The following is a 16,311-nucleotide window of genomic DNA, read 5'->3' as shown; positions in this document are numbered from 1 at the left end:
ATCCCAGCACTTTGGGAGGCTGAGGCGGGCAGATCACAAAGTCAGGAGATCAAGACCATCCTGGCTAATCTGGTGAAACCCTGTTTCCACTAAAAATACAAAACTTAGCTGGGCGTGGTGGCAGGCACCTGTAGTCCCAGCTACTAGGGAGGCTGAGGCAGGAGAATGGCATGAACCCGGGAGGCAGAGGTTGCAGTGAGCCGAGATCGCGCCACTGCGCTCCAGCCTGGGCGACAGAGAGAGACACCATCTTTAAAAAAAAAAAAAAAGAAAAGAAAAGAAATGGAGAGTTCTACTAACTGTCCTGTGCTCCCAGAGGGGATTCAATGAGGATCGTAAGAAGGAAAACAACCTGTAGGGAAGCAGCATGTTGGATTTCAGATAAAATACCAAAAAATATTAGCTACCTCTTTCTGCAGACATGCCTCTTTTTCTGTAACACTTTCAGTCATTCAAAAGGCTACTGGTAGAGGTGCAGTAAATCCAAGTGTAGATTTACTGTAACAGTTTATTTAACTATGCTATATTCACCAATAACAGCATTACCAATAACAGCATTAGTGCATATCAAAAGATCTGAAATGCTAATGGGACATTTCCCACAAAAGCAAAGAAGCCCGGTGGCTCCTATAAAGGGAGAATATAGCAATGGCAAGCAAAATGAAAATTTCTGTCAACACAAAGTACTTCTCAAAGCAATCAGGAAAAACTGTTCCCAAATTAGGCCTGGGGAGCCACATCAACCACTATCTCAGACACTGATTATTTTGTTTAGCCTTAGGGGCCTCAATATTCCCCCTCATCTGTTAAACTTCAACTTGTTTACTCACAGTCTGATAAATTCCAGCCAAGTAACCTTAACATTCCCTATGGCAGTGCAAAATTCCAGACATTTGTAAACACTATACATTTCAGGTTCGGTACATGAGAGAGCTTACTGGTTCCTTTATCTTTGAAGTGCAGATTCTAAAAACATAGCTAGTTCCTAATCTATAGCCATTTTTAGCAAAGGTAGCATCAGGATCAAAACGTGCTTGCACACATGCACACTCATGAGTGGGAGAACCATCAGAACAAACTGCTCCTTAGGATGTAATTCTGAACAATTTAAGCAGATAACTGACTAAATGGAAAACAGATTCACAGTATCTAAAGCCATATATCAGAAATTCACATAATTCTGAGGGGAAAAAATTCAAATATCTCAGTAACAATTGTCTTCCTTTCAAAAGTGAGTCAAGAGGTAACATTACATAGCTTTGTATTATGGAACAGAAGAACATGCACCAATATATCAGTTACTTTTCAAGGGAGCCAACATTGCATTGAATTTACACACACAAAAAATATTACAAATGGCCGTGACCCTTAAAAATAAATTCTTACAAACCAAATAATATCACACAATGCATTACATACATCTAACTATACATAAATTATAATTAAAACACAACCGCATATTTCAAATGCTTGGCAGTGACTCAATCTTGTATTACACAAATTAGTGGCAGTGCAGAGGCTGGCATGGCTCAACTTCAATCCATTGTACAAGCCTAGGATTAGAAGCCCATACTATTCCATTGGTAGACTGGCGAAATGGCATACCATATTAAAGGCCTGGTTTAAGATTTTTATAAAGTCTGATTTAAGCATTAAATAAAAAAGCATACCAATTACTGTTAAGTACACTGCAAGGAGAGTGAGTTAATATTGAGACAGAGGAACTTTTTAGCCATAATACTGAAATTCATCGTTGTTCTAATGATTTGTCATCTCTGCTCTAAACTTTTTGCCCAAGATAACAATCATAAATATTAATTTAAATGACAACTAAAACAAGAATTCTGATGGTAATGTGGTATGATTTCATTATGCATAGTCTATGGCACATTGCAGCAGAAACAATGAGCTCCAATGACACAGATCTTTCCTCACTATCAAGATTTCAACTCGAGCATGGCTTACCTATAACTAGGTGACCATATAATTTAACATCCAAATGAAGACATTTGAAAGTGAAAGGGGACAGACAGAAACAACCCAGGTGGGATGCAGAAGGGAGCAAACTGGCAGTCTCCAGAAAACCAGAGCACATGGTCCCAATAACTACAGCTAAAAGGTGAATGTCAGTATTAGGAAGTTTCCTTATAGCAGTAAACTCTGAACACTTCACATATAAACTATGCCTTGCTTTAGTTTAGTGGCAGTGAGTAAAAAAAATCTGTACCGCAGTGGCAAGGAAAAAAGAACAAAATCAAAAACAGATCACGAAAACAGTTTAAGCTGGGCACTGTGGCTCACGCCTGTAATCCCAGCACTTTGCGAGGCCAAGGTGGGTGGATGACCTGAGGTCAGGAGTTCGAGACCAGCCTGACCAACATGGTGGAACCATCTCTACTAAAAATACGAAATTAGCCAGACATGGTGGTGCACACCTGTAATCCCAGCTACTTGGGAGGCTGAGGCAGGAGAATCATCTGAAACTGGGAGGCGGAGGTTGCAGTGAGCCAAGCACTCTACTGCACTCCAGCCTGGGCGACAAGAGCAAAACTCCATCTCAAATTTAAAAAAAAAAAGAAAAGAAATAAAGTTTCCTACAAGTGAAGATGAAATTCGGCTCAAGAACATAGCTTAGGATCGCCTAAGTACTTAGTGCTAACAGAAGCAGTGAAAAACCCTGGTGAGCAAGCAGGAACAGGAGTAAAGCTGAGTAGCATAAGAGGATTCTTTCGTGGACAATGATGTGCCAAATTAAGATCAAATATCTATAAACATAAGTAAAATGCTTAATTCTTCTTAAGTTTTATTAAAAATTATAACTTGGCTGGGTGCGGTGGCTCACGCCTAAAATCCCAGCACTTCGGGAGGCCGAGGGGTGTGGGTCATGAGGTCAGGAGTTTGAGACCAGCCTGGCCAACATAGTGAAATCCCATCTCTGCTAAAAATACAAAAATTAGCTGGGCATGGTGGTATGTGCCTGTAGTCCCAGCTACTTGGGAGGCTGAGGCAGCAGAATCACTTGAACCCAGGAGGCAGAGGTTGCGGTGAGCAGAGATCGTGCCATTGCACTCTAGCCTGGGCAACAGAGTGAGACGCCGTCTCTAAAACAAACAAACAAAAACAACAACATTATGAGATTTTTTTTTTCTGAGACAGAGTTTTGCTATTGTTGCCCAGGCTGGGGTGCAATGGCGCAACCTCAGCTCACCGCAACCTCCACCTCCCAGGTTCAAGCAATTCTCCTGCCTCAGCCTCCTGAGTAGCTGGGACTACAGGCATGTGCCACCATGCCCGGCTAATTTTCTGTATTTTTAGTAGAGATGGGGTTTCTCTGTGTTGGTCAGGCTGGTCTTGAACTCCCGACCTCAGGTGATTCACCCGCCTCAGCCTCCCAAAGTGCCAGGATTACAGACATGAGCCACTATACCAGGCCCACAATTTTTTTTTTTTAAGCTCATCAGCTATTGCTAGTGTTAGTGTATTTTATGTGTGGTCCAAGACAATTCTTCTTCCAATGTGGACCAGGGAAGCCAAAAGATTGGACACTCTTGTCTAAGGCAAGAATTCCAAAAGCATGTTCTGTATAAAACTTGCATAGAGATTCCAGAAACACTTGTTAAAATGCAAATTCCTGGTCCAGATCTCAGGGATCAGTCTCGGGGGGTTTGGGCATTTTTAACAAGCAACCCTCGTGATTTTTACGATCCTTAAGTTTGACAGTTCTAGGGCCTTGGTCTCCAAAATGACACATGCATACCCTTGAGAATACACCAACATTTTCCCACGGGGTAAGGATACATTCATAACTCTATGGAAACCAACTTAAAGATGGTGCAAGCAGCTCCAGAGGCACTAAACAAAAGGATAAAAAAAAAATCTAAATGACTCCTAAGAGGCAAAGAGGGTAGGGGGCAGCAGCTCAGGACTATAATCCTAGCACTTTGAGAGGCTGAGGCAGGAGAGTTGCTTGAGGCTAGGAGTTTGGGACCAGCCTGGGCAGCATGGCAAAATGCTATCTGTACAAAAAATACAAAAATCAGCTGGGCATGGTGCCACGCACCTATAGTCCCAGCTACTTGGGAGGCTTCGGTGGGAGGACTGCTTGGATCTGGGAGGTCGAGGCTGCAGTGAACTGTGATTGTGCGAGTGCACTCCAGCCTAGGCGACAGAGCAAGATCCTGTCTAGAAAGGAAAAAAAAAAAAAAAAAAGGAACTGATCCTTCTGAAGGCTGCGCTGGAGAAGTATGTTTGTGCATTTATCTGAATGAAAACCAAGACATGTTCTGACTGAAGTTAAGTCTGATTTGGCTAATTAAACTGAGAACAGGCTTTGCCAGTTTATATGACAGGACTTTTTCTATAATCAGCTAAATCTGCCCCAGGGCTTTCATAAAAATATCTTTAAGCCAAGCATAGTGGCTTATGGCTATAAGCCCAATACTTTGGGAGGCTGAGGCAGGGGAATCACTTAAACCCAAGAGTTCGAGACCAGCCTGGGCAACATAATGAGACGCTGTCTACAAATTTTTTTATTTAACTGGGTGAGACAGTAAATGCCTGTGAGGGAAGCTGAAGCTGGAGATCACTTGAGCCCAGGAGGTGAGCCATGTTTGCACCACTGTACTCCAGCTTGGATGACAAAGTGAGACCCTGTCTCTCAAAAAAAAAAAAAAAAAAAAAAACCTTAAAGCACATATATAATATGCAATATGTTGGATAGTATATCCTTTGTAAGTACTTAAATTTCAAAAATTTAGATGTCGGATTAAAGTCTTGCAAAAGGGCCAGACTAGGTGGCTCATGACTATAATCTCAGCACTTTGGAAGGCTGAGGCGGAAGGATTGTTTGAGCCCAGGAGTTCGAGACCAGCCTGGGCAACACAGTGGGACTTCATCTCCACAAAAAATTAGCCAGTGTGGTTATGCTAGTCTACAGTCTCAGCTATTCAGGAGGCTGAAGTGGGAAGACCACTTATTCCCAGGAGACCAAGGCTGCAGTGAGCCATGATCATACCACTGCACTGCACTTCAGCCTGGGAGACAGAACAAGACAGACCCTGTCACCCCACACCTCCCCTATATCCTCGAAAAAAAAAGTGCAAAAAAAACCGAATCTAGGGTGAGAGCCTTGAAATAGCTGAAGGTCTGAAAAGGGGCAGAAGGGAGTATTTTGGGGTGACAGAAACATTCTATTGCTTTTTTTGGGTGGTTACTCAGATTTCTACAACTCGTTACAAGGAAACACCTTATCATGTTAATTATACCTCAACACTGTAAATGTGCATGGAAGAAATCTCTTGTTTTTCAAGAGTTTTTCTTTTGGGTTCACCTACCTATGTACCTGACTGCTGCATAAAGTAATCCACGGCACTTCATAATTTGACTAATCAGATTACTTCTGTTCTTCATTGTTAGCTCCAGTATTTTTCCTACAGCTACCTCGGATTTTGATGCCTAAGAACATTCTGACAGGTAGGAAATAAAATTAAATAAAGGACTGATTTTCAAACAATGTGTAAGTGAATTGAAGACACGCATTTTTATGTTCTACTACCATTATGCTATAAAAACCTTAATAACCAGCTGAATCTCTTTCTTGCAAATAGGGCATGAAGCCCCAGCCTTCTTTAGTCTTCTGGCACAGTGAAAACAAGTGACAAGATGGCCCGTCCTCCCATGAATAATGTTCCCGTCTCGTGGTCTTTTCTCACATAAGCTACATGGCTTCAAGAGGTTCTGGCAATCCTCCATGTTTTCTGTATCTGTTCTCTGTTCAGAAAGGTTATCTAACTGTTCTCCCGTGCTTGAGATGGTCTCTTGGCTTTCAGAACTGTGAGCCAAATCCAAGAATTCCACCGAGTTGCAAGGATCAAAAAGTTTGGAGTTTTCTTTCTTTATATACACATCTTTAGGCCTAACGACAGGAGCCGAAATGGTTCTTCGACAATCAGGGACATCATTTCCTTCATTTTCCTTTTCAGGTATGGCAGTGATATCAGATGTGGAGAGAGAATGGGTTAACTTTGAACAATCTGAATACCAATCCTTCCTCAAGGCCCAACAACGAAAACAGTACCTCTTGCTTGGAGAGTTAAATTTCTTGCATTCAGTACACTGCCACTCGTCCTACAAAGACAAGCGAAGCCAATTAATACTCAGGGGGTTAATATGATGCTGAGAAAAAGGAAAGGAGGCCAAATTCATTCACATCCTCTCACTAAGCTATTTCACACCAGTGATCTAGCCTAGGATTTGAACAAATTCTATAGCCACATGAAGGAAAGTCTTTGGAAGTTTTACACCAATAGTGCCACAACTGCTATATTCGAGCCAAAATCTGATATAGCTTTTTTTTTTTTTTTTTTTTTTTGAGACGGAGTCTTGCTCTGTCGCCCAGGCTGGAGTGCAGTGGCCGGATCTCAGCTCACTGCAAGCTCCGCCTCCTGGGTTTACGCCATTCTCCTGCCTCAGCCTCCCGAGTAGCTGGGACTACAGGCGCCCGCCACCTCGCCCGGCTAGTGTTTTTTGTATTTTTTAGTAGAGACGGGGTTTCACCGGGTTAGCCAGGATGGTCTCGATCTCCTGACCTCGTGATCTGCCCGACTCGGCCTCCCAAAGTGCTGGGATTACAGGCTTGAGCCACCGCGCCCGGCCTGATATAGCTATCTTTAAGAAAGTTAAATTATTCTGGCTTTCTACCTCATCTCAGTGAAATTTACATTGTCTGCTGTACCTTATGGGCTTCTTTGGAGTTACTTTTTTTTGCACAACTTACTCCTTTATCGGGCAAGAGGCTGAAGAACGAAGACTGTCATTGTTTTCTACACTAATAGCAAGTATTATAAAATTTGGCAAAAAAGACAGCTAAAACAGATGAGATTTGAAAACTACTAAATTTACTCATGCACTCTCATTGTACCCAGGATGATAGGTATAATTGCATGCCTAAATCATGCCCTCTGAAAAATAAATGTTCTTGTCCTTGAATGTCAAGTAATTTTTCCCTACTTTTCCATATTCAAATTAGGAGATACTAGATCTCAATCAATTTTAAATGCTTTGCTTAATTCAAAAATAGCTACAAAACAAGTAAGAATATTTAATGTAAGAACAAGTAAGAATATTTAATGTGGTTAACTGCCTGGCTTTGACAGGATCAATGATTTCACATAAGCTGAACTTGATTACTTTCAGGTCAAAGGCCAAGCACTTTAAGTCTAGAAGTCATAACTCAATTGTCCAGACTGAGAGGCCAGGGCACAACCATGTGTTAAACTGACTCCAGACGGCCTCAAAACACTCTTGCCAGTCTAAGATCTTCCAATCTCATTTAAAATGCTATACAGATAATCCAAGGAACTTCGTAAAGATTTGGAATTCGTGACTGATGGTGTGCCATAGTTTAAATTACACCACTTTTTCTTAGTAGGACATAAAATAGGGCTTATTAAATTCAATGGCATCTTTGATTTGATGAAATACAGTCCATTTGCTTAATAGGTTTTCTGTGCCCAAGTAGTCACAGAAGTCTGATTAAGATGGAAACATGGCCAGGAGTGGTGGCTCATGCCTGTAACCCCAGCACTTTGGGAGGCCAAGGCAGGCGGATCACCTGAGGTCAGAAGTTCGAGACCAGCCTGACCAACATGGAGATCCTCATCTCTACTAAAAATACAAAATTAGCCGGGCGTGGTAGCACATGCCTGTAATCTCAGCTACTCGGGAGGCTGAGGCAGGAGAATCACTTGCACCTGGAAGGCGGAGGTTGCAGTGAGCCGAGATTGTGCCATTGCACTCCAACCTTGGCAACAAGAGTGAAACTCCATCTCAAAAAAACAGATGGAAACTTTTATCTCTGTTATTTGTATTATGGTCAAGAACACTTACTGGACCAATATATTTCACTTTATTACTAAGCTACACACAGATAATGGGCAATGAACTACCATAATGGTCAACAGTGGTGTGGTGGGATTAGGGGAAGGATCAACACCAGCAACAACCTAAAAATGTTTCTCTTTTCAAGCAGTAAAATGTAAAATCCCCTTCTTACCCTTCCTCCACCAACCTTTTTCCCATAGTGTGTTACCTGTGGCAAGGCTAAAAGAAACATGGGGAAATAGCAAGAAAAAAGCAAGGTATACATTTGGGTCTAGACTTCAGTTGTCAACTAATGACAAATCCATCCCTATTAACCTAAGAGCGGAATATCAAATCTTCTTTAATAGTCCTCCATTAATACTAATCTGTGTGGAAATGAAGCTGTTTTCCATCTGCTTCTTTTTAAGAAAACAATGACAATATTATTTTTATACTCAACAAACAATTTTAGATAGCCTATGGGTCTGTCTTTGGATTGCAGAGAGGTGTTGAGTCAGGGAAAGCAGGGCAGGACTATTTTGAATAACTTTGTGTCTCCAAAGAGATTTGATGGCAGGGAGAAAGGCACACAGAGGCATTTATCTCATCCTTTTCAAGGTAGGGAGAGGTTAAGATCAAATTATCCCTTTCTCTTCTTAAGTTCTAATAAAAACCTCTTAAAAGACATAAAGAAATCATCACTACTTAGCAACTATGCAAGGGAGACAGAAATGGGGGGAAAAGCAGCACTCTTCAACACAAATGAACTGCTGGGATTACATCATCTGAAGATGGGACTGGTGCATAATAGCTTTAGCTAGAGATTCATACCTCAGAGGTAACTTCTACATCAGTATCATCACTTAAGGACTTAGAGTCTTCAAGGTCATCATTTTTTCCCATTTCAATCACCTGTGAAGGCAAAAATCTCATTAGTAATGTTTACTTGTTTCAGATGAAGCTAATTACCTAAAAGCAAAAAAGACAACTGCTTCAATTTAAAACTCACATTCTGCTCCTATCTCTAGCACTTAAGGAGACAGCTTAAATGCAAGACCAAACACATTATTCTGTACATCTAGTTGGCATTTCAGTAGTAGCACAAACGAGAGAAAAGCACCCAGAAGGGTTACCAAATAAATTTTGCATTCAGAAGAGAGAAGATGCCCGTATTTATGACTTTAGAGAAAATAGCTGGGCATGGTGGCTATTTTACAGCCAGGTTCCTATAATTTCAGCACTTTGGGAGACCAAGGCAGGAGGATCTCTTGAGCCCAGGAGTTTGAAACTGGCCTAGGCAAGAAAGCAAGACCCTGTCTCTACAAAAAATTTAAAAAATTAGCCAGGTGTGGTGGTGCACACCTGTAGTCCCAGCTACTTCGGGGCTGAGACAAGAGAACTGCTTGAACCCAAGAGTTCCAGCTTGCAGTAAGCTATGATCTCACCACTGCACTCCAGCCTGGGTGACAGAGTAAGAGCTTGTCTCTAAAACAATTTAAAAATAAATAAATAAATAAATAACTTCAGAGTAGAAAAGCTCCAAATTGTTAAACATGAAAATTTTTATCCAAGCAGACAGGAAAAATGAAACAAAATATTTTAAAATTTTACTTTTCACATTCAAAAGTAAAACCAGTTATGTGATACTCTGGTGTCCTATAAAAACATGCCCATATAAACAGAAACAAACAAAAAAAGTCCATTTCAAAAGTGAGGAGTGTTCTTAATTTTAAAATTTAGAATTTAAAAATTTAAAGCCCTAGTTTTGTGGTCCAATAAAAGGAATAAAACCAATTATGAAACCATTATGAACCTCTGTACAGCAACCTTCTCAAAAATGGTCAAGTATTTTAAGTCCCATCTGTCTCTATAAAAGTTTCCCAGGCCAGGTATGGTTGCACATGCCTGTGACCCCAACTACTTGGGAGGCTGAAGTGGAAGAACCACTTGAGCTAAGAAGTTTAAGACCAGGTTGGGCAAAACAGTGAGATCCCATCTCAAAAATAAATAAAGTTTCCAAATGTCACTTTTGTCTTAATTCAAGCCACCTGCATTCCTTCTAATGCTACCCATATAACTAGTCTAAGAGAACCCAAGCACCATTTGACTACAACGAATATACTAGGGTATCCTTCAGGAACTCAAAATTCCTATGAAAATCCCTTAAATAAATAAAAAAGATGACCCAATTTAGGTTTGGTTTTCTTTGCTGTATTTATTCAATGGATGTTTACCAGCACTCTTCTACATCCTGGCCACTGGATCTCCTCCCCAATTTCTTCTGAGTCTTGAGCAAGTTGCCTATATGACTCTTCATCTGTACATGAGTACACACTATATGTATGAGTACTTCATGAGTACATACCATATGTACTCAGAGTTCAATCTCCCCTCTTTTCTACTATTTTAACTCTAAAATAGCTACAAAGAAATAATCTTATCTTTCCATTTAGGTATAAAATGGCTATGGAAGCTATCAAGATTTCCAAGAAATAAGTTTTCTCCTACAGACTGCTGTTCATTTAGAACAGAGATGTCCAATCTTTTGGCTTCCCTGGGTCGCACTGGAAGAATTGTCTTGGGTCACACATAAAATACACTAACACTAATGACAACTGATGGGCTAAAAGGAAAAAAAAAATCACAAGAAAACTCAGAATGTTTTTAAAAAGTTTATGAATTTGTGTTGATTGAAAGCTGTTCTGGGCCGCATGTGGTTCACAGGCTGTGGGTTGGACAAGCTTGATTAGCACCTTACCTTGTTAGCAAAGGGAGAAAAAAGATAGCTAGTTGCTATAAGCAGGGGAAAAAAAGAATAGCTTACTGCTTTTGACTAAGTAGGGGCTTTTAAGGCAGCCCTGGTTAACTTAACACTTAATGTGAATCTTAAAATTGCACTGAAAAATTAATTAAAGTTAAAAAGGGGATTATGTAAGCAATCTGTTGTACAAAGAGATACAAAGAGATCTGAACAGATTATACTATGAGCACACAAACAGAATCAACATGGAATTTTTCCACAACATACCTTTTTGTCGCTTACTTTCCCTACTTCTTCACTTGTTTGTTCAGTATCACCAGCTTCAACTTTTATTCCAACACCTAACTGCTCTGATACTGACTCATTCAAAAACCACAAGTCATCTGTCGTATCTGAAACAATGGCAGTACCCACATCCTAACAGAAAAAAACAAACATGAGTTTCTGTATTCAGAGGTTTATCAGACATGTTGAAACAACACAAATGAACCCAAAACTCAATGTTGTCACACTACATCGCCAAAGAACATCTTGCCTTTATTCAGTGGACATGTATTCATTCAACACATATCTACTTGACACCTACTATGGATAAACTAATGGATGGATATAATGCCAGGCATGGACTTTCCTCTTTTAACACTCAATCAGGTATAACACCTGAGAAACAGTTCTGAAAAGTTTAAAAGGTAAGGACTTGTAGTTGCTCAAGTAAATAGAATCTGTTCCCTAAATTCCCTTCTACAGGTGACACTCTAAGAAGCTAGAAAACATTCCATTAGTTCTGAAATACTCTTTCCCTCAAAATGTCAAGGATGCTTATTAAAGAAATATGAGAAATACTGATGGTCACCCAAACCTTTTGTCCTGACACTTTCTGAACTCCATATAGAACTTTCTTTCTGCATTCATCTATGAGTATTTCATGACATGCTTTTCTACAACATTCATAAGAGACAATTTATTATTTTGCCACTGTTATATATTCATTCATTTATTAAACAAATACTCACTGAATACCTATTATGTGCCACATACTGTTCTAGGTACTAGGTAATGGAAAAAGTGGTGAACAATACAAAAGCTCTGGCCTTACACTTCAGTGGTAAACACACAACACACATATAAAATATAGCAATATTTTTACAAAGTGAGAAGTGCTATGGAGAATAAAATAGGATAAAAGAGAAGAGTGGCTAGAGAGGAGGCTATTTTAACTAGGGGATGGTTTTGCAGGGCCACCACCTATAACTACACAGCTCCAAAACAAAAAGTGAATGGAACCTACTGGAACTGTGTAACATAATAGCCTTAGGGGCCAGGAATGACCTCTTTGAAGAAATTACATTTGAATTGAGTCCTAACTCATGAGAAGGCAAAGAAATAATATGGAGGAAGAGAGTTCCAGAAAGAGTAACGAACAAACTTAAGGTGCCTGAGGAAGGAAGGAATTTTGGGCTACAGGGTCAGAAAGGAGCCTGGTATATCCAAAACACATGTAGTGAACAAGAAGAATGACAGGAAGTGAGGAAGGAGGGGGATGAATCAGTTATTACTATAGTAAAACAGGCACATGCCACCACGCCTGGCTAATTTTTTATTTTTTGTAAAGATGGCATCTATGTTGCCCAGGCTGGTCTCAAACTTCTGGGCTCAAGCAATCCTCCTGTCTCGGCCTCCCAGTGTTATAGGCTGAGACTCCCAGAGATTACAGGCATGAGCCACTACACACAGCCAAAAGCTCCATTTTGAAATTGTTCAATGTCAAATCCTCTAAGTAGAGCTGTTAGTTAAACAGGCATCTGGAAACTGAAGTTGGGCATTTAGGGAAGAGGTAAGGACTAGAGATACAGATTTGGGTATCACATGCATACAGATGGTATTTAACGCTATAGGAGTAAATAAGAATTCTTAGAGAATATAATGTGTGGTCAAGAGTAACCAAGAATGTTACCCTTTCAAAAGAAAAAAAAAAAACACTCCCCTTCAAATGTGAAATTTACCTGATTTGTTTGTAAATCAGTTGAGCCATTACTTCTAGGTGTATAGTTGCTTCTCAAGTTTCCTAAAAACCACCAAGGCAGGCCAGCTACATCCCACTCCTCAAATCCAAGGTCCAGCCTAGATGTCTCATCTTGGGTTAAATTTTCAATTAAGTCTCCATCTGTAGAAGTCAAATGAAAAGGATGATAACTATGCACAATACATAATAACCAAGACTACCTTTAAAATACTTAAAACTTCTTTATCAAACAGGTAAAAAGAAATTCCTGTTCTAAGAAAGAAAGAACCAGAAATCAAGTATCTGTCTTAGTGGTAGAGCTCAAATCTTCTCCCTTGTTTAGGCTTCATTAGCAAGTAATGACACTACAAGTAGATCATCGTTTATCAAGTCTAAACTCTAAAAGCATTGTCTTCTATGAGAAGACAGGAAAAAAAAAAAGACTCTAAAAGCATCTGAACAATGACCTTGTTCTAAAAGAATTCCTAAATGGTCATTTACTGGCATTTTAAACACTCCTACCATGTATAAACTACAGAATTACTTGCTCTAGTACATAGTGCCTGATAATAGTTTGATTAATAGCAATGCAAATGATGGTAACATAGTGGTTTAACCCTTAAGATCAAAGCAAGGCAATACAAACCATAATAGGCGATCACAAGGTTGTCCAGGCCATCTCACTGATACCACATATTCTGGGTCATTTCTCAATAATTCGTATGTTTTAGTGGGTAACAACCACTATAAAATACTAAACTCTAGGTTGTCCAAACACGTACATACACCCTTGCTGGATCAATGGGCTCTTAGAGCTAAGTATCTAGACGTACCACAAATACTAAGACCCCACATTATTTCAAGTAAAAGATCTCACGTTGTACATCTGAATGACACTGAGGGCTGCTAATAACATAAGTCTGTTGTTATCACATGATATTCTTTTCTTTCCCAGACTCCAGTCTTTTGTTGTGCTCTGCTGCTCCTTTCTTACTTTCTCATTCTCTTCTACGTCTTCCCAATACATCAGGCCTGCCCAAAGCAACCATGGGCATTAATGTGTGCTGAAGTACATATGGTGAAAGAATTTCTGCAATACGTGGGTCCTTGCCAGAACATAAGGTTACCCTATTTACTTATAAATTATGTCAATATTGCTGACTAAAAGGCTTATCTGTGGCCAGGGAAACTTCAATTATGTTTCTACTTATTCATTATTGAAAATATCAGAAACCAAATTCTTGAAATGGTCCATATTAAAGTTATTCTTCCCTACTCGAGCTCTACAACTTATGAAGGAAATGAAAACAGGTCATTCTTTCCACAAATAAAAATTCTGTCCCTTCTACTGATAGGTCTTCCTGAAAAATACTATTATTTATTCTCAAATTTTCATCACAAACTACATATCCCCCCTTCAATTGGCTATTCTTATACCTGCCCTTGCCCCCAACTTTTTTTTGAGACAGGGTGCCACTTTGTTGCCCAGGCTGGAGTGCTGCGACATGATATTGATTCACTGCAACCTCCGTTCACTGCAATCTCCACCTCTTGGGCTCAAGTGATCCTTCCATCTCAGCCTCCTGAGTGGCTGGGACCACTGGTGCACACCATCGTGCCCAGCTAATTTTTCACTGGGCTAATTTTTTGTAGAGACGAGATCTCGTTATGTTACCCAAGCTGGTCTCAAACTCCTGAGCTCAAGTAATCCTCCTGCCTCGGCCTCCCAAAGTGCTGGGATTACAGGCACGAGCTACCATGCCCAGCCTTGATTTTCTAACAGTGCCCAGCCATGTTCTTATAAATCTTAAAATTGCCTTTTGAGTATAAAATAAGCAAGGATTTGCATTAAGGAATAAAATTACACATTTAATATCATATAGACTGGAATAGTTACAAAGTAGGCAGACCAAAATTCAGTTTATGCTCAAATGAAATGTAAAGAAAACAATCTAGCACGATAAACTTATTCAAATTAAATTTAAGCTTTTAAAATAACTTCAGCAGCCAAAGTTTCTCGGATATAACCAGAGGCTTAACCTGCCATTGTTCCACATGCCTAGACTAGAAGCCATCATGCCATAAAATGACTCTGGGGAATTTATGATTTTACACATCTTCGCCAAAAGAAAAACAAAAACAAAAAACTAATTTTAGAAAATGTTTGTTTGTTTTTTGAGACGAAGTCTTGCTCTTGTCCCCCAGGCTGGAGCGCAATGGTGTGATCTCAGCTCTGCAACCTCTGCCTCCCAAGTTCAAGCAATTCTCCTGCCTCAGCCTCCCAAGTAGCTGGGATTACAGGCGCCTGCCACCATGTCTGGCTAATTTTTATATTTTTAATAGAGACAGGGTTTCACCATGGTGGCCAGGCTGGTCTCGAACTCCTGCCCTCAGGTGATCTGCCCGCCTCAGCATCCCAAAGTGCTAGAATTACAGGCATGAGCCACTGCGCCCAGCCTAGAAAGTGTTTTTTAAAGTAGAATTTTGGGGAAAATATGGATTAACTCATTAGCCTGATCACAGCATATCTAATGGAATGGCAAAGATCTGGTGACCACCATCCAAGGGCAAAACAATTTTTTCTGGATTTGGAATATCTGCATATATATAATGAGATATCCTGGGGATGGCAGCTAAGTTTTCTTTTCTTTTTCTTTTCTTTTTTTTTTTTTTGTTTTGAGACAGAGTCTCGCTCTGTCGCCCAGACTGGAGTGCAGTGGCGCGATCTCAGTTCACTGCAAGCTCCGCCTCTCGAGTTCCCACCATTCTCCTGCCTCAGACTCCTGAGTAGCTGGGACTACAGGCGCCCGCCACAAAGTCCAGCTAATTTTTTGTATTTTTTTTAGTAGAGACGGGGTTTCACCATGTTAGCCAGGATGGTCTCGATCTCCTGACCTTGTGATCCACCCGCCTCAGCCTCCCAAAGTGCTGGTATTACAGGTGTGAGCCACCGCGCCCGGCCAACGGGACCCAAGTTTTCATGCACACCTTGTACACATAGCCTGAAGGTAGTTTTATATAATATTTTAAATAATTCTGTGCATGAAACAAAGTTTTCACTGCAACCTGTCACATGAGGTCAGGTGTTAAATTTTCTACTTGTCGTGTCATGTGAAAAAGTTTTCAGAGGCTGGGTGTGGTGGCTCATGCCTGTAATCCCAGCACTTTGGGAGGCCAAGGCGGGTGGATCACGAGGTCATGAGACCAACCCATCCTGGCCAACATGGTAAAACCCTGTCTCTACTAAGAACACAAAAATTAGCTGGGCATAGTGGTGCACGCATGTAATCCCAGCTACTTAGGAGGCTGAGGCAGGAGAATCACTTAAACACGGGAGGTGGAGGCTGCAGTGAACTGAGATTGCGCCACTGCATTCCAGCCTGGTGACAAGAGCAAGACTCTGTCTCACAAAAAAAAAAAAAAAAGTTTTCAGATTTTGGATGCTCATCTTATTCTAAGATCCTTTGAAAGGGTCTTGCACCATCCTAGTACTCATGGGTTGCTAAAAGAGCATTGCCATCTTTCAAACTGAGAATGCTCAACATTTCAAATTTAGAATGCTCAACTTATACCAGGCTTCTTAGATCTCATTCTTGGCTTTGTGATTAAGTATATTATGTCATCTTTGCAAACTTCAAAATGTGTAAAAGTTGGGCCAGGTGCAGTGGCTCGCGCCTTTAATCCCAGC

General features: G+C 40.4%; 1 protein-coding gene across 13 annotated transcripts in view; it reads right to left on the bottom strand.

Annotated features, from left to right (window-relative positions):
- Window positions 1-467: 467 nt before the first annotated feature.
- Window positions 468-16,311, bottom strand: part of MDM4 (MDM4 regulator of p53) — a 53,456-nt gene continuing 37,612 nt past the window's right edge. For 7 of the 13 annotated variants that reach the window (XR_012431936.1, XR_012431935.1, XM_045395650.3 and 4 more), the window contains 4 exons: window positions 12,625-12,785; window positions 10,889-11,038; window positions 8,692-8,772; window positions 5,517-6,126 (listed from right to left, as the gene is read on the bottom strand). Coding sequence is in view for 6 of the 13 variants with exons in the window: in XM_045395650.3 (XP_045251585.2) it covers window positions 5,557-6,126; window positions 8,692-8,772; window positions 10,889-11,038; window positions 12,625-12,785 (962 nt within the window). In the remaining 7 variants the exon portion in view is untranslated. Of the gene's footprint in view, window positions 3,102-5,333; window positions 6,127-8,691; window positions 8,773-10,888; window positions 11,039-12,624; window positions 12,786-16,311 lie in introns of those variants that run through there. The other 6 variants (XR_012431924.1, XR_012431937.1, XM_074033915.1 and 3 more) reach the window with 3 other exon arrangements.

Source organism: Macaca fascicularis, chromosome 1 (assembly GCF_037993035.2).
Source record: "Macaca fascicularis isolate 582-1 chromosome 1, T2T-MFA8v1.1".
NCBI lineage: Eukaryota > Metazoa > Chordata > Mammalia > Primates > Cercopithecidae > Macaca > Macaca fascicularis.
The sequence above is the reverse complement of the archived record's forward strand: the minus strand, read 5'-3'. Positions and strand labels throughout refer to the sequence as shown.